Source organism: Macaca fascicularis, chromosome 16 (genome assembly GCF_037993035.2).
Source record: "Macaca fascicularis isolate 582-1 chromosome 16, T2T-MFA8v1.1".
Classification (NCBI taxonomy): domain Eukaryota; kingdom Metazoa; phylum Chordata; class Mammalia; order Primates; family Cercopithecidae; genus Macaca; species Macaca fascicularis.
In genome coordinates this window covers 38,214,618-38,229,891 of record NC_088390.1, presented here as the reverse complement: position 1 = coordinate 38,229,891, position 15,274 = coordinate 38,214,618, and the positions used below count along the sequence as shown (strand labels likewise).

At 44.1% G+C, this 15,274-nt stretch overlaps 1 protein-coding gene across 11 annotated transcripts in view; it reads right to left on the bottom strand.

The window, feature by feature from the left end:
• Positions 1 to 15,274, bottom strand: part of SUZ12 (SUZ12 polycomb repressive complex 2 subunit) — a 69,004-nt gene that overhangs the window by 28,818 nt on the left and 24,912 nt on the right. For 10 of the 11 annotated variants that reach the window (XR_012425498.1, XR_012425499.1, XM_005583372.5 and 7 more), the window contains 2 exons: positions 7,593 to 7,642; positions 1,724 to 1,809 (listed from right to left, as the gene is read on the bottom strand). Coding sequence is in view for 7 of the 11 variants with exons in the window: in XM_005583372.5 (XP_005583429.1) it covers positions 1,724 to 1,809; positions 7,593 to 7,642 (136 nt within the window). In the remaining 4 variants the exon portion in view is untranslated. The remainder of the gene's footprint in view (positions 1 to 1,723; positions 1,810 to 7,592; positions 7,643 to 15,274) is intronic. The other variant, XM_074018956.1, reaches the window with a different exon arrangement.

The following is a 15,274-nucleotide window of genomic DNA, read 5'->3' as shown; positions in this document are numbered from 1 at the left end:
GTATCTTGGATTTTCATATCATCACTTGTTGTAATGTGTATGGACGTTAGGTAGGAGTAAGGAGTGATATTTCCCTTTTTTTTTTTTGAGACAGAGTCTCAAAAAACAAACAAACAAACAAACAAACAAACAAACAAACGCTAGAGTGCAGTGGTGCGAACTCGGCTCACTGAAAGCTCCGCCTCCAGGGTTCACCCCATTCTCCTGCCTCAGCCTCCCAAGTAGCTGGGACTACAGGTGCCCATCACCAAACCCAGCTAATTTTTTGTATTTTTAGTAGAGACTGGGTTTCACCGTGTTAGCCACTCGATCTCCTGACCTCGTGATTCGCCCGCCTTGGCCTCCTGGATGCTGGGATTACAGGTGTGAGCCACCACACCTGGCAAGGAGTGACAGTTCCTAACTTTACATATATATTTTTTTTCTTGAGACAGTTTCACTCTGTAACGCAGGCTGGAGCTCAGTGGTGCAATCATGGCTCACTGTAGCCTCGACTTGCTGGGCTCAAGCAATCCTCCCGAGTAGCTGGGACTACAGGCACACGCCATCATGCCTAGCTCATTTTTGTATTTTTGGTAGAGACAAGGTTTTGCCATGTTGCCCAGGATGCTTGAACTCCTGGGTTCAAGCAATCTGCCCACTTCTACCTCCCAAAGTGCTGGGATTATAGGTATGAGCTACCGCAACCGGCCTTTACATAAACTTTTAAAAATAAAGTTCCACTGCTGCCTCCGAAGCGCCTTAGTCTACTCCCTCCCAATGTTTGAGGCCCTTATGGCCTATGGTCTTGGAAGAATATCAGTACTGGGACCCTGGACCCAGACCAGTTCCCACTCCTCTTGAAACACTCAGGGACTTGAGGCAACTAAAGGTAGATCTGTTGGCTTTGATCCATTGACCAGGAAACATCATAACACTTGTTTCTATGGTGAAATAACTTCACCTTATAAAAATTTGAAGCAATGTATTAATAAGCGAATGGATAATAACACTGACAACAAAATTTCTTTGCCTGAGAGCAGTGTTAAAAAGGATAATCTTGTGGGAAAAAACTCTCTCTTAGCCCTTATCTAAAATATCAATGTGTACAAATAGCTAAGAAATACGCTGAGACTGAAATGGTAGAAAGGCAACTAAATTTATGCCAAATGCTAAAACAGTTTCTCCATTTCCAGACTCCTATAGTGTTGGCCGGGCGCAGTGGCTCAAGCCTGTAATCCCAGCACTTTGGGAGGCCGAGACGGGCGGATCACGAGGTCAGGAGATCGAGACCATCCTGGCTAACACGGTGAAACCCCGTCTCTACTAAAAAAAAAAAAAAAAAAATACAAAAAACTAGCCAGGCGTGGTGGCGGGCGCCTGTAGTCCCAGTTACTCGGGAGGCTGAGGTGGGAGAATGGCATAAACCCGGGAGGCAGAGCTTGCAGTGAGCTGAGATCTGGCCACTGCACTCCAGCCTGGGTGACAGGGCGAGACTCCGTCTCAAAAAAAAAAAAAAAAAGAGAAAGTGTTGTAGACATTTATTAAAAGACTAGAAAAACTACACAGATATGCGAGTTGGCAAAAGAGGTTATCAGTTTTATAATTAGGCCATCAACATATTTCTTAAGCTTTCAAAATTTAAAACTCAGCTTTAAAATACAATATATATGCATAAAGATGTCCAATTAAGCAAATTATTCCATTTAATCTACCAATATCATTTTACTGACATTGACATTACCTTTCTTTTTTTGTGGCAAACTTTCACAAGCAGGACTTCTAGGGTAACAGAATTTTGTTCATTTTCTGAGTTTTGTGATGGCTTATCTAAATAGAAAATCAGCATTTTAAAATATATTTTAAAAATATATAAACACAGTACTCATTTTGTTAGTAAGTCAGGGAATTTAAAACAGATTTCCCATAATACTTCTCAAAAGTTCACTCATTCTTTTTTCCTCAAATCACTTCTAAACTTACAGCGAACTCTTTAAAAGCCTTTATATATAGTCTAAATAAACCGTTCACAAGACAAATATAGTTATTGTCCTATATGCTGTAATTTTTTTTCCGTTAGATATAGGTTTTGCTCTGTTACCCAAGGTACAGTGCAGTGGCACAATCACAGCTCACTGCAATCACAAGCTCCTGGGATCAAGTGATCCTCACACATCAGCACGTTAGCCTCCTGAGTACCTGGGATTACAGGCGTGAGCCACCATGCCCAGGCTGTAAGTATAAAAAATATTCACTGGTCAGGCATAATGGCTCATGCCTGTAATCCCAACACTTTGGGAGGCCAAGGCAAGAATATCACTTGAGGCCAAGAGTTCAAGACTGGCCTGAGCAATACAGAGACCTCGTCTCTACAAAATGTCAAAAAATTAGCTGGGTGTGATGATGGGTGGCATGTGCCTGTAGTCCTAGCTACTTCAGAGGCTAGGTGGAAGGATCTCTTGAGCCAAGGAGTTCGAGGCTGCAGTGAGCTATGACCCTGTCACTGCCCTCTAGTCTGGGTGAAACAGTGAGATCCTGTCTCTAAAAAAACATCTATACATTTCTATGTTTATATATATGTGTGTGTATATATATACACACATACACACACACATACACATGTATCTCCTAATTCCTTTTTTCTTTTTGAGACAGACTCGCTGTCACCCAGGCTGGCGTGCAGTAGGGCGATCTTGGCTCAATGAAACCTCTGTCTCCCAGGTTAAAGTGATCCTCCCACCTCAGTCTCCTGAGCAGCTGGGACTACAGGTGTGCACCACCACATCCAGCTGATTTTTTAAATTTTTAGTACAGATGGGGTTTCACCATGTTGGCTAGGCTGGTCTTGAACTCCTGACCTCAAGTGATCTACCCGCCTTGGCCTCCCAAAGTGCTGGGATTAACAGGTGTGAGCCACCACATCTGGCCATATTTACTGAATATTTCTCATTTGAAGATTTAATATCTTTGTTTGTTTGTTTTTCAGACAAGGGTCTGGTTATGTTGCCCAGTATGGTCTCAAACTTCTGGGCTCAAGTGATCCTCCCATTTTAGCCTCCTAAGTAGCTGAGACTACAGGCACATGGAACTGGGCCGGCTTGAAGATTGAACATTTATGATAATACACTGCTAGTCAAATGTAATTTTGACAAATACAGTTAAAGCTTCTTGGCAGAAAGCATAAATGAAACTAGTTGCAGGAGGGCCGGGTGTGGTGGCTCACACCTGTAATCCCAGGTGGCCGAGGTGGGCGAATCACTTAAGGCCAGGAGTTTGAGATGAGACTGGCCAACATGTTGAAATGAAATCCTGTCTCTATTAAACATATAAAAATTAGGGGCCGGGTTTGGTGGCTCATGCCTATTGTAATCCCAGCACTTTGGGAGGCCGAGGCGTGCAAATCACCTGAGGTTGGGAGTTCGAGATCAGCCTGACCAACATGGAGAAACCCCATCTCTACTAAAAATACAAAAAATTAGCCAGGCATGGTGGTGCATGCCTGTAACACCAGCTACTCTGGAGACTGAGGCAAGAGAATTTTTTTTTTTTTTTTTTTTTTGAGATGGAGTCTCGCTCTGTTGCCCAGGCTGGAGTGCAGTGGCGCAATCTGGGCTCACTGCAAGCTCTGCCTCCCGGGTTCACACCATTCTCCTGCCTCAGCCTCTCAAGTAGCTGGGACTACAGGTGTCCGCCACCGCACCTGGCTGATTTTTTTTTGTATTTTTAGTAGAGACGGAGTTTCACCGTGTTAGCCAGGATGGTCTAGATCTCCTGACCTCGTGATCCGCCCGTCTCGGCCTCCCAAAGTGCTGGGATTACAGGCGTGAGCCACCGCGCCTGGCCGAGGCAAGAGAATTGCTTGAACTGGGAGGTGGAGGTTGTGGTGAGCTAAGATCGTGCCACTGCACTCCAGCCTGGGCAACAAAAGCGAAACTTTGTCTCAGAAAAAAAAAAAAAAAATTAGCTAGTGTGGTGGCACCCGCCTATAATCCCAGATACTTGGGAGGCTGAGGCATGAATCACTTGAACCTGGAGGCAGAGGCTGCAGTGATCTGAGATCAAACCACTGCACTCCAGCCTGAGTGACAGAGGAATTATTTTCTGGAAACAGAGATATTGACACAGTTCACTATCTTATTTACATCAATATCAAGAAAAATAAAAACAAAGTAAAACTGAGCAATCTTTGAACTTTATATATTTTGTCATGTAGATAGGAAAAAAGCTTAATCTGACTACTTTCCAAAAATTTCAGTGATGGGTAAACTATGTGTTCTACACAGGTCCCTGAGAACAAAGGGCTAATGAATGTATAAAATTAAATTAAAATTATAAGCTTCTGAAGAATTAAAGTCTAGACATGTCAGAAGCACCACAGAAAACAAAATACGATGACTAGAAATAAGGACTACAAGCACACCATTACAAATAATTGAAGGAAATCAAAAACAGTAATGCTACCCAGGTTACTTCTATATAAAAAATAGACCAGATCTAAGGTAAAAACTAGAAATTACATTAGCTGCTAATACAAATATGAGATTTCAAATTTCTTACACAAAAACCCTAAGGCCAGTCTCAGTGGCTCACACCCATAATCCCAGCACTTTGGGAGACTGAGGTGAGAGAAGCACTTGAGCCCAGGAGTTTGAGACCAGCCTGAGAAATGTAGTGAGATTCCATCTTAACAAAAAAAAAAACTTTTTTTAATTAGCCAGGCATGGTGGGGACGCTTGTAGTTCTAGCTGCTCAGGAGGCTGAGGCAGGAGGATCACTTGAGCCCAGGAGTTGATCACACCACTGCACTCCAGCCTGGGCGACATGAGCAAAACCCTGTTTCAAAAAAAAAAACCACAAAACCCAGAGTGTCATTTAAAAATGGTTATATAAGAGCAGTCTGACGGCTGGGCGCGGTGGCTCAAGCCTGTAATCCCAGCACTTTGGGAGGCCGAGACGGGTGGATCACGAGGTCAGGAGATCGAGACCATCCTGGCTAACACGGTGAAACCCCGTCTCTACTAAAAAAAATACAAAAAAATTAGCCGGGCGAGGTTGCGGGCGCCTGTAGTCCCAGCTACTCGGGAGGCTGAGGCAGGAGAATGGTGTGAACCCGGGAGGCGGAGCTTGCAGTGAGCCGAGATCGCGCCACTGCACTCCAGCCTGGGCGACAGAGCGAGACTCCGTCTCAAAAAAAAAAAAAAAAAAAAAAGAGCAGTCTGACAATTGGCAAGGTTGTCTTTTGTCTTTTTCAGATAGGGTCTCGCTCTGTCAGTCAGACTAGAGTACAGTGGTGTGATCTTGGCTCACTGCAGCCTCAACCTCCAAGATTCAAACAATCCTCCCACCTCAGCCCCCTGAGTAGCTGAGACTACAGAACAGCTAGGACTATAGGCATGTGCCACTGTGCCCAGTTAATCTTTTTTCTACTTCTTATAGATAGGTTCTCCCTGTGTTGCCCAGGCAAGCCTCAAGCAATTCTTCTATCTCAGCCTCCCAAGGTGTTGACATTATAGCTGTGAGCCACCATGCCCAGCCTAATATTTGGGACTTTTTGGAGACAGGGTCTCACTCTGTTGCCCAGCCTGGAGCAGAGTTGTGCAATCATAGCTCACTGTAACCTTGAATTCCTGAGCTTACGCAACCCTGCCACCTTGGACTTCCAAGTACCTAGAACTACAGGACATACCACTATACCTGGCTAATTTTTGTACAAGATGGGGTCTGTGTTGCCCAGGCTGGTCTTGAACTCCTGGCCTCAAGTCATCTTCCCGCCTCAGCCTCCCAAAATGCTGAGATTACAGACATGAGTCACCATGTCAGGCCTCATTTTCAATCTTTGTTTCTTACTAAACAATACCAAGAAAACCAAACTGGCATGTTTCTAATAAGGGTTTTATTCCACTGCATAATAAAAAAAAGATATACAGTATACACAGACTTATGATGGACAAGCTGATAAGTATTTTTCCCTTTTTTTCTTTTTTTTTTCTGGAGCTACAGTCTGGCTCTGTCACCCCGGCTGGAGTACAGTGACGCAATCTCGGCTCACTGCAACCTCCGACTCCCGAGTTCAAGCGATTCTTCTGCCTAAGTCTCCCAAGTAGCTGGGACTACAGGCGCTCACCACCACACCCAGCTAATTTTTGTATTTTTAGTAGAGATGGGGTTCCACAATATTGGCCAGGCTGGTCTTGAACTCCTGACCTCATGATACACCCACCTCAGCCTCCCAAAATGCTGGGATTACAGGCGTGAGCCACCGCACCCGGCCGTTTATTTCCATTTTTAAAACAACTCTAGGCCGGGCGCGGTGGCTCACGCCTGTAATCCCAGCACTTTGGGAGGCCAAGGCAGGCAGATCACGAGGTCAGGAAATCGAGACCATCCTGACTAACACGGTGAAACCCCATCTCTACTAAAAATACAAAAAATTAGCCGGGAGTGGTGGCGGGTGCCTGTAGTCCCAGCTACTCGAGAGGCTGAGGCAGGAGAATGGTGTGAACCCGGGAGGTGGAGCTTGCAGTGAGTCGAGACGGTGCCACTGCACTCCAGTCTGGGCGACAGAGCAAGACTCTGTCTCAAAAACACAAACAAAACAAAACAAAACAAAAAAAACAACTCTAATTCTTTCCAGCATGCTTTGAGCTTTTACTGGAGTAATATACTATGTAATTTCCTTTGCATAATATCTAAAATATTAATATATGCCATTGGTAATAGAGGTTATTTCAGTTGTTTTACTGTCTTTTTAAAACATGACGCAATATCATTAATTCAAAATATGCATAAAAGGTTCTATTGAGGAGATTCTTTACCTATGGAAGTTCTTTTTTTTTTTTTTTTTTTTTTTTTTTTGAGACGGAGTCTCGCTCTGTCGCCCAGGCTGGAGTGCAGTGGCGCGATCTCGGCTCACTGCAAGCTCCGCCTCCCGGGTTCACGCCATTCTCCTGCCTCAGCCTCCTGAGTAGCTGGGACTACAGGCGCCCACAACCGCACCCGGCTAATTTTTTGTATTTTTAGTAGAGACGGGGTTTCACCGTGGTCTCGATCTCCTGACCTTGTGATCCGCCCGCCTCGGCCTCCCAAAGTGCTGGGATTACAGGCGTGAGCCACTGCGCCCGGCTACCTATTGAAGTTCTAAGAAAATTTGTTAAAATCATCATTAGCCAGGCGTGGTGGCTCGCACCCCCTTGGGAGGCCAAGGCAGGTGGATCACGAGGTCAGGAGTTCAAGACCAGCCTGGCCAGCACGGTGAGACCCTGTCTCTACTAAAAATACAAAAAATTAGCCAGGCATGGGGCGTGTGCCTGTAATCCCAGCTACTCGGGAGGCTGACGCAGGAGAATCACTTGAACCCAGGAGGCGGAGGCTGCAGCGAGCCGAGATCACACCATTGCACTCCAGCCTGGGCAACAGAGTAAGACTCTGTCCCTCCCGAAAAAAAAAAATTTCATCATTATCCTTTATAACTTAAAGCTCAAAAACATCAGAATCAACATTTTTTTTCCATTAAACATAATTTTATAAATTTACACTCAGAAGCCCCACTTTTTTTTACATTCACAAAGGTATCTTGCTATTAAAATGCCACTTATTTACTTTTAAGTACATACCATTTTTGTGGAAGAAACCAGTAAATGTAAGCTGCAAATGAGCTGACAAGCTAAAAAAAAAAAAAAAAAAAAAAAAAAAAAGGAAAATATTTTATCATTTTAATGCTCTGTAGTAAAATAACCTAGACTTTAAAATATAACATTGAAATCAAAGTTACTTCAGCTCATTTATAAATATTTGTACTCAATTGTTATTCAGGCCCATGACTCTATGCTTTCCCTGAAATATGACATCCAAAAGTGTGTCTATACACCTAACAAAACATAAGCATCAAAAAACCGCTCACAACTCACCAAAAATAAAACCACAAAAACACCAGAGCAAGGCAGAAAAAATCAGACCACCAAGTTAGAGGCCAGGTAATTTACTGTGTTTTAGTGTTCTACCTATAAAACGACAGCAGGTATGCCTTCCCACCTTTAAAAAAGGAATTTTGGAAGGTTTTTGGAATTCTTTTTGTTTTGTTTTAATGAAGTTTTAATCAATGACTTCATCAAAAGGAAATTCTGAAAAGGGTAGCTAAATCCACGCAAAAAAATTTGAATATTCTGAAGCTATGGAAATTCAACCTTCCCAATAAAAATGATATAGAACCATTACTTTACACTTCAAATAGCAATGAAATACACAATTACAAATCTGATATAGATGTATAATTTACTGTTTCAATATATCATTTTCACTGTTAGTTTTAGAAGCTATGGAAAAGTAAAAGAAAGCATGAACTAGAACTAGTGCTCCTTCTATTTTCACAAATATTAACAACAGAAAAAATTATAAGGATGGGATAAAATAAACAAAAGCATCAATAAGCTTTTGAAGTACCTTTAAACTGCAAAACAGAATACAGTTGTTGATCAGGAGACATTCATAAGTTTCCTGAGCATAGTTTCCATAGTGTGACTTGTATAGACACCAGATTATGGAGGGCTATACAGAACAGATGGTGGGGAAATGAAAGCAGTACTGATCCCTTATTTAAGGCATTTACTAATGGGCACTAAAGACTAGTAAAGAGCGTATGTGTGTATATATATATATGTATTTTTTAAATGATGGTGACAATCTAGGCATTTTTGTAATCACATGGGAACAGTTACAGAAAGACACTGCAGCAAGAGAGTACTAAGGAGCAAGTAATGACTGGAAATAAGGACATATTATGAAGAGGTTAGCCTTGTAAATTTGACCAGGACTTCTCTTTCTTTTTTTTGAGATGAAGTTTCCCTCTTCTCGCTCAGGTTGGAGTGCAATGGCGCAATCTCAGCTCACTGCAACCTCCGCCTCCCGAGTTCAAGCGATTCTCCTGCCTCAGCCTCCCAAGTAGCTGGAATTACAGGCGTGAGCTACTGAGCCCGGCTGGACTCCCCTTTTTCTAAGATAGAGAAATAAGAGGCAAATAAGTAAGACATTTCCATGGAAGATGGGGGCTATCTCCATCTACTTAGTGAAATAGGCCATGAAACGGTCTGCTAAAAAAACTACAGGGTGGGCTGGGCACAGTGGCTCACGTCTGTAATCCCGGCACTCTGGAAGGCCGAGGCAGGGGATTACCAGCTCAGGAGTTCAAGGCCAGCCTGGCCAGTATGGTGAAACCCCGTCTCTACTAAAAATACAAAAATTAGCTGGGCGTGGTGGCACGTGGCTGTAGTCTCAACTACTCGGGAGGCTGAGGCAGGAGAATCGCTTGAACCTGGGAGGCAGAGATTACAGTGACCCGAGACTGCGCCATTGCACTCCAGCTTGGGCGACAGGGGGAGACTCCGTCTCAAAAACAAAACAAAACAAAACAAACAAAAAACCCAAAAAAACCCTACAGAGTTGGGGTTTTAAAGGGCATTTCTAGAATAGTAGTACAGAAAGTATGCTGAGGGCCTGGTGCAGTGGCTCACAATTGTAATCCCAGCATTTTGGGAGGCCAAGGCAAGAGGATCACGAGGTCAGAAGATCAAGACCATCCTGGCTAACACGGTGAAACCCAATCTCTACTAAAAATACAAATATTAGCAGGCATGGTGGCATGCGCCCGTAATCCCAGCTACTCGGGAGACTGAGACAGGAGAATCACTTGAGCTCAGGAGGCAGAGGTTGCAGTGAGCCGAGACTGCATCACTGCACTCCAGCCTGGGCGACAGAGCAAGACTCCATCTCAAAAAAAAACCAAAAACAAAAAACACAAACAAACAAACAAAAAAAAGTATGCTATCAGTAGAGGACAAAATTATTATGGAAGAGTAGAACTATATGGGTCCAAGCAGAGTTAGAAAGCACAGGGCTGGTGCCTATGGCATACCACCCTGAACGTGATGAATCTCGGAAGCTAAGCAGGGTTGGGCCTGGCTGGTACTTGGATGGGAGAAAGCAAAAATATGAAGTTTTAGAACAGCCGGGCGCGGTGGCTCATGCCTATAATCCTAGCACTTTGGGAGGCCGAGGTGGGTGTATCATGAGATCAGGAGTTTAAGACCAGCTTGGCCAAGATGGTGAAACCCTGTCTCTACTAAAAATACAAAAAAAAATTAGCCGGGCGCAGTGGCAGGAGCCTGTAATCCCAGCTACTCAGGAGGCTGAGGCAGGAGAATTGACTGAACTTGGAGGGTGGAGGTAGCAGTGAGCCCAGATCGCGCCACCGCACTCCAGCCTGGGCGACAGAACGAGACTCTGTCTCAAAAAAAAAAAATTGTATACAATGGGAGTCTTAAAAACCTATTCTGTATAAACAATTCATATATTATAAACATTTTTACATGAATCAGGTAATTTCTACATGCCATTTTACTAAAAAGACAGCATTATCCTAGAAAAAGTTCCATAAATACTACCTTACTATAGCAGAATTAGCTAAGTCAAAACGTCAGTGAAAGAGGAACTACAATTCTCACATTAGAAGATAATCCATTAGTCACAACAAATCTATCCTACTCTTCATTGCGTCAATTAAACCTACATACTAAGACCAGATTAACTTTCTTAAGAATCTATCTTTTTTTTTTTTAAATCTATCATTCCTTTCTGCACATCTACTGAGACCCCAAATACCAAATCTTTGGTCTAACTGCTGAAATGGTTCCCATTTCTTGTTCTATGAAAGCCTTACATATAAAGATAAAATAGAATTTATAAGAGTCAGAAAATCCAAGTTTGAATTCTGGTGCCACTTATTCGCTGTGGTCTGTTATCTATAAAATGAGGATATTTTCTCTCACAGTGTGAGGCTTCAGATTTTGTTTTTGCTTTCAGACAGGGTCTCACTGTGTCACCCAGACTGGTGTGCAGTGGCACAATCTAGGCTCACTGCAACCTCCAACTTCCAGGCTCAAACGATCCTCCCACCTCAGTCTCCAAGAGTAGCTGGGACTACAGGCATGCATCATCACGCCTGGCTAATTTTTGCATGTTTGTGGAGTCAGGGTTATGCATATTGCCCAGGCTGGTCTCAAACTCCTGAGATCAATAGATCCACCTGCCTCAGCCTCCCAAAGTGCTGAGATTACAGGTGTGAGTCACTGCGCGCCTGGCCTAAGGTTTTTTTTTGTTTGTTTGTTTTTAAGGTTTTAATTCAATTAATTTTTTTTTCTTTTAGAGACAGAGTCTCGCTATGTTGCCCAGGCTGGTAATGAACTCCTGGGCACAAGTGATCATCACACCTCAGCCTCCCAAAGTGCTGAGATTATAGGCATGAGCCACTGTGCCCAGTCAGGCTTGCACAAAGTAATAAAGTAACCAGCAAAATACTCTCTCCCTCTTCTACAAAGACCCTAAACCCAACCAATCAAGAGCTAAATGACCACTTTATTCCTTTACAAGCACTCCTATTTACCACTTTTTAGTCACTATTTTTCCATACACATCTTTTTATTAGTGTCCCTAGCATCTAGCAGTGTCTTACAGAAAGTCACCCAACAAATTTTTTTTCATAAGATAATGTCCTAGAGTAACACATATTTAAAGGTCTGGAATCAAGGCCCATTACATTGCAGTACTATTAGTATTATTTACATTATTTTTCTGAGAAGTCTGAGGGTAAGCTCCAACTATGAAATACCAGAAAGATCTTACATTTATTTACCCCAGCGTATATTTTAAATCAGTGTTACTCAAAATGTGGTCTACAAACTGAGGTCACTAGGAAAAATGTTACCATTCTACAACAACTCAAGAAATTGAGAATACTACTAAAAACACACTGAAAATTAAAAACAAATAAACAAAATGATCTTTCACCACAGATGATTTGAGACAGTTTTAAATGGTACATTATACCTTACAAAGGATAGCATGTATAACCAGCTTTTTTTGTTTTGTTTTTCGTTTGAGACGGAGTCTCACTGTCGCACAGACTGGAGTGCAGTGGCGTGATCTCAGCTCACCACAACCTCTGCCACCTAGGTTCAAGCAACTCTCCTGCCTCAGTTTCTGAGTACCTGGGATTACAGGTGCCCGCCACCATGCTGGGTTAATTTTCCTATTTTTAGTAGAGATGAGGTTTCACTATGTCGGCCAGGCTGGTCTGGAACTACTGACCCGCCTCGGCGTCCCAGTGGTAGGATTACAGGTATTAGTACTGTGCCCAGCCAACCAGCCATTATTATACTAGTGTTTCTTTGTGAGAAAGTTTTTTTTTTTTTTTTGAGACGAAGTCTCGTTCCGTCACCCAGGCTGGAGTTCAATGGCGTGATCTCGGCTTACTGCAACTTCTGCCTCCCGGGGTTCAAGCCATTCTCCTGTCTCAGCCTCCTGAATAGCTGGGACTCAGGAATACGTTGCCATGCCCAGTTAATTTTTTGTGTTTTTTAGAGGAGAGGTTTCATTGTATTGCCCAGGTTGGTCTCAACCTCCTGAGCTCCGGCAATCTGCCTGCCTTGGCTTCCCAACGTACCAGGATTACAGGCGTGAGCCACCACGTCCAGACTTTTGAGAAATAATTCTAAATTTCAATTAACCAATTTTAAAAGGCAGCTTTGGGGCCGGGCATGGTTTGTAATCCCAGCACTTTGGGAAGGAGGTGGGGAGATCACTTGAGGTCAGGAGTTGGAGACCAGCCTGGCCAACATGGTGAAACCTCGTCTCTACTAAAAATACAAAAAATTAGCCTGGCATGGTGACACCCACGTGTAATCCCAGTTACTCAGGAGGCTGAGGCAGGAGAATAGCTTGAACCTGGGAGGTGGAGGCTGCAGTGAGCCAAGATCACGCCACTGCACTCTAGCCTGAGTGACAAGACCAAGTCTAAAAAATAAATAAATAGGCCGGGCGCGGTGGCTCAAGCCTGTAATCCCAGCACTTTGGGAGGCCGAGGCGGGCGGATCACAAGGTCAGGAGATCGAGACCACAGTGAAACCCCGTCTGTACTAAAAATACAAAAAATTAGCCGGGCGCGGTGGCGGGCGCCTGTAGTCCCAGCTACTCAGGAGGCTGAGGCAGGAGAATGGCGAGAACCCGGGAGGCGGAGCTTGCAGTGAGCCTAGATCGCGCTACTGCACTCCAGCCTGGGCAACAGCGTGAGACTCTGTCTCAAAAAATAAATAAATAAATAAATAAATAAATAAATAAATAAATAAATATAACATTGGGAATGTGACTTGCTATGCATGATTTCCCCTTCCCCACCTAAAAGGAAACACTCTGGCTGGGCGCAGTGGCTCACGCCTGTAATCCCAGCACTTTGGGGAGGCTGAGGCAGGCAAATCACGAGGTCAGGAGTTCGAGACCCATCTGACCATCATGGTGAAACCCTGTCTCTCCTAAAAACACAAAAATTAGCCGGGCATGGAGGCGGGCACCTGTAATCCCAGCTACTCAGGAGGTTGAGGCAGGAGAATCGCTTGAACCCGGGAGTCGGAGGTTGCAGTGAGCTGAGATTGCATCACTGCACGCCAGCTTGGGCAACAGAATGAGACTCTGTCTGAAATAAAAAATTAAACACTCTGATATGTACCTAGAATAAAGTGTACCAATGATTCCTTCCATAGGTGGTTTCTTTCAAGGAAAAGGGCAAAGTTTTCTCTCTCCCTTCCCTCTCCCTTCTTTTTTTTTTTTTGAGACGGAGTCTCGCTGTGTCGCCCAGGCTGGAGTGCAGTGGCGCGATCTCGGCTGACTGCAAGCTCCGTCTCCTGGGTTCACGCCATTCTCCTGCCTCAGCCTCCCGTGTAGCTGAGACTACAGGTGCCCGCCACCACGCCCAGCTAGTTTTTTGTATTTTTAGTACAGACAGGGTTTCACCATGTTAGCCAGGATGGTCTCGATCTCCTGACCTCGTGATCCACCCGCCTCGGCCTCCCAAAGTGCTGGGATTACAGGCTTGAGCCACCGTGCCCAGCCTCCCCTCTCTTGTGGCTACTTTGTCCACATCTTTTTTTTTTTTTTTTTTTTTTTGAGACGGAGTCTCGCTCTGCCGCCCAGGCTGGAGTGCAGTGGCCGGATCTCAGCTCACTGCAAGCTCCGCCTCCCGGGTTCACGCCATTCTCCTGCCTCAGCCTCCGGAGTAGCTGGGACTACAGGCGCCCGCCACCGCGCCCGGCTAGTTTTTTGTATTTTTTAGTAGAGACGGGGTTTCACGGTGTTAGCCAGGATGGTCTCGATCTCCTGACCTCGTGATCCGCCCATCTCGGCCTCCCAAAGTGCTGGGATTACAGGCTTGAGCCACCGCGCCCGGCCTTTGTCCACATCTTAATTGGTTAGGCTGGACCAGATGAACGGGAGGAAAAGAAACATGTAAGATTGGTCAGGATTATTTGGTTTTTTTTTTTTTTTTTTTTTGAGACGGAGTCTCGCTCTGTCACCCAGGCTGGAGTGCAGTGGCCGGATCTCAGCTCACTGCAAGCTCCGCCTCCCGGGTTCACGCCATTCTCCTGCCTCAGCCTCCCGAGTAGCTGGGACTACAGGTGCCTGCCACCTTGCCCGGCTAAGTTTTTGTATTTTTAGTAGAGACGGGGTTTCACTGTGTTAGCCAGGATGGTCTCGATCTCCTGACCTCGTGATCCGCCCGTCTCGGCCTCCCAAAGTGCTGGGATTACAGGCTTGAGCCACCTCGCAGGGCCTGATTATTTGGTTTTAGGCCACAAAAAATCTAGTATAGATGACCAGAATAAGATATAAGAAACTTAGTTCGTCAATGTGATGTGTTCCCTCTATCTTCTCAGGAAGACACACGATAACAAGAAATCAGGTAGAGAATTTGAAATTTTGAGATGCAAATTTCAGCATTCCAAGCACAAACATCTGACAGTCCTGATACAGTCTACAGAAAATGATGCTAAGCTAATTTGTAAGAGACTGACACTTTGAAATCTAATTCAAGGAAGAGCCTCCCATTTTAAGAACAGCCAGATTCCACAGAGGAACTAGTTTTTATAACAAGAGGAGACCAAGATTAGGGCCTCTAATTTATATATGTGAATCTGCTAGCGGCAGGTATAAGGCTTCATTTTAAGGGCAGTATTACCTCAAAACAGGACAAGTCTGATAATCTACTTGGTTTCTATAGCTAGATGTTAGCTATTCAACTTTTGTTATATACATTTTATCCTATGATATGTAAAGCTGAGAAACTCGTGTCTACATCATCTAATATTCTGAAACCCAGGATCTCAAAATATAGGGGGTTAGAAGCACTTTGTAATGAGAAGATAAAGGTGAATGGTGGATGATGTGTATCTATTAATCATAAATGGATCACTCT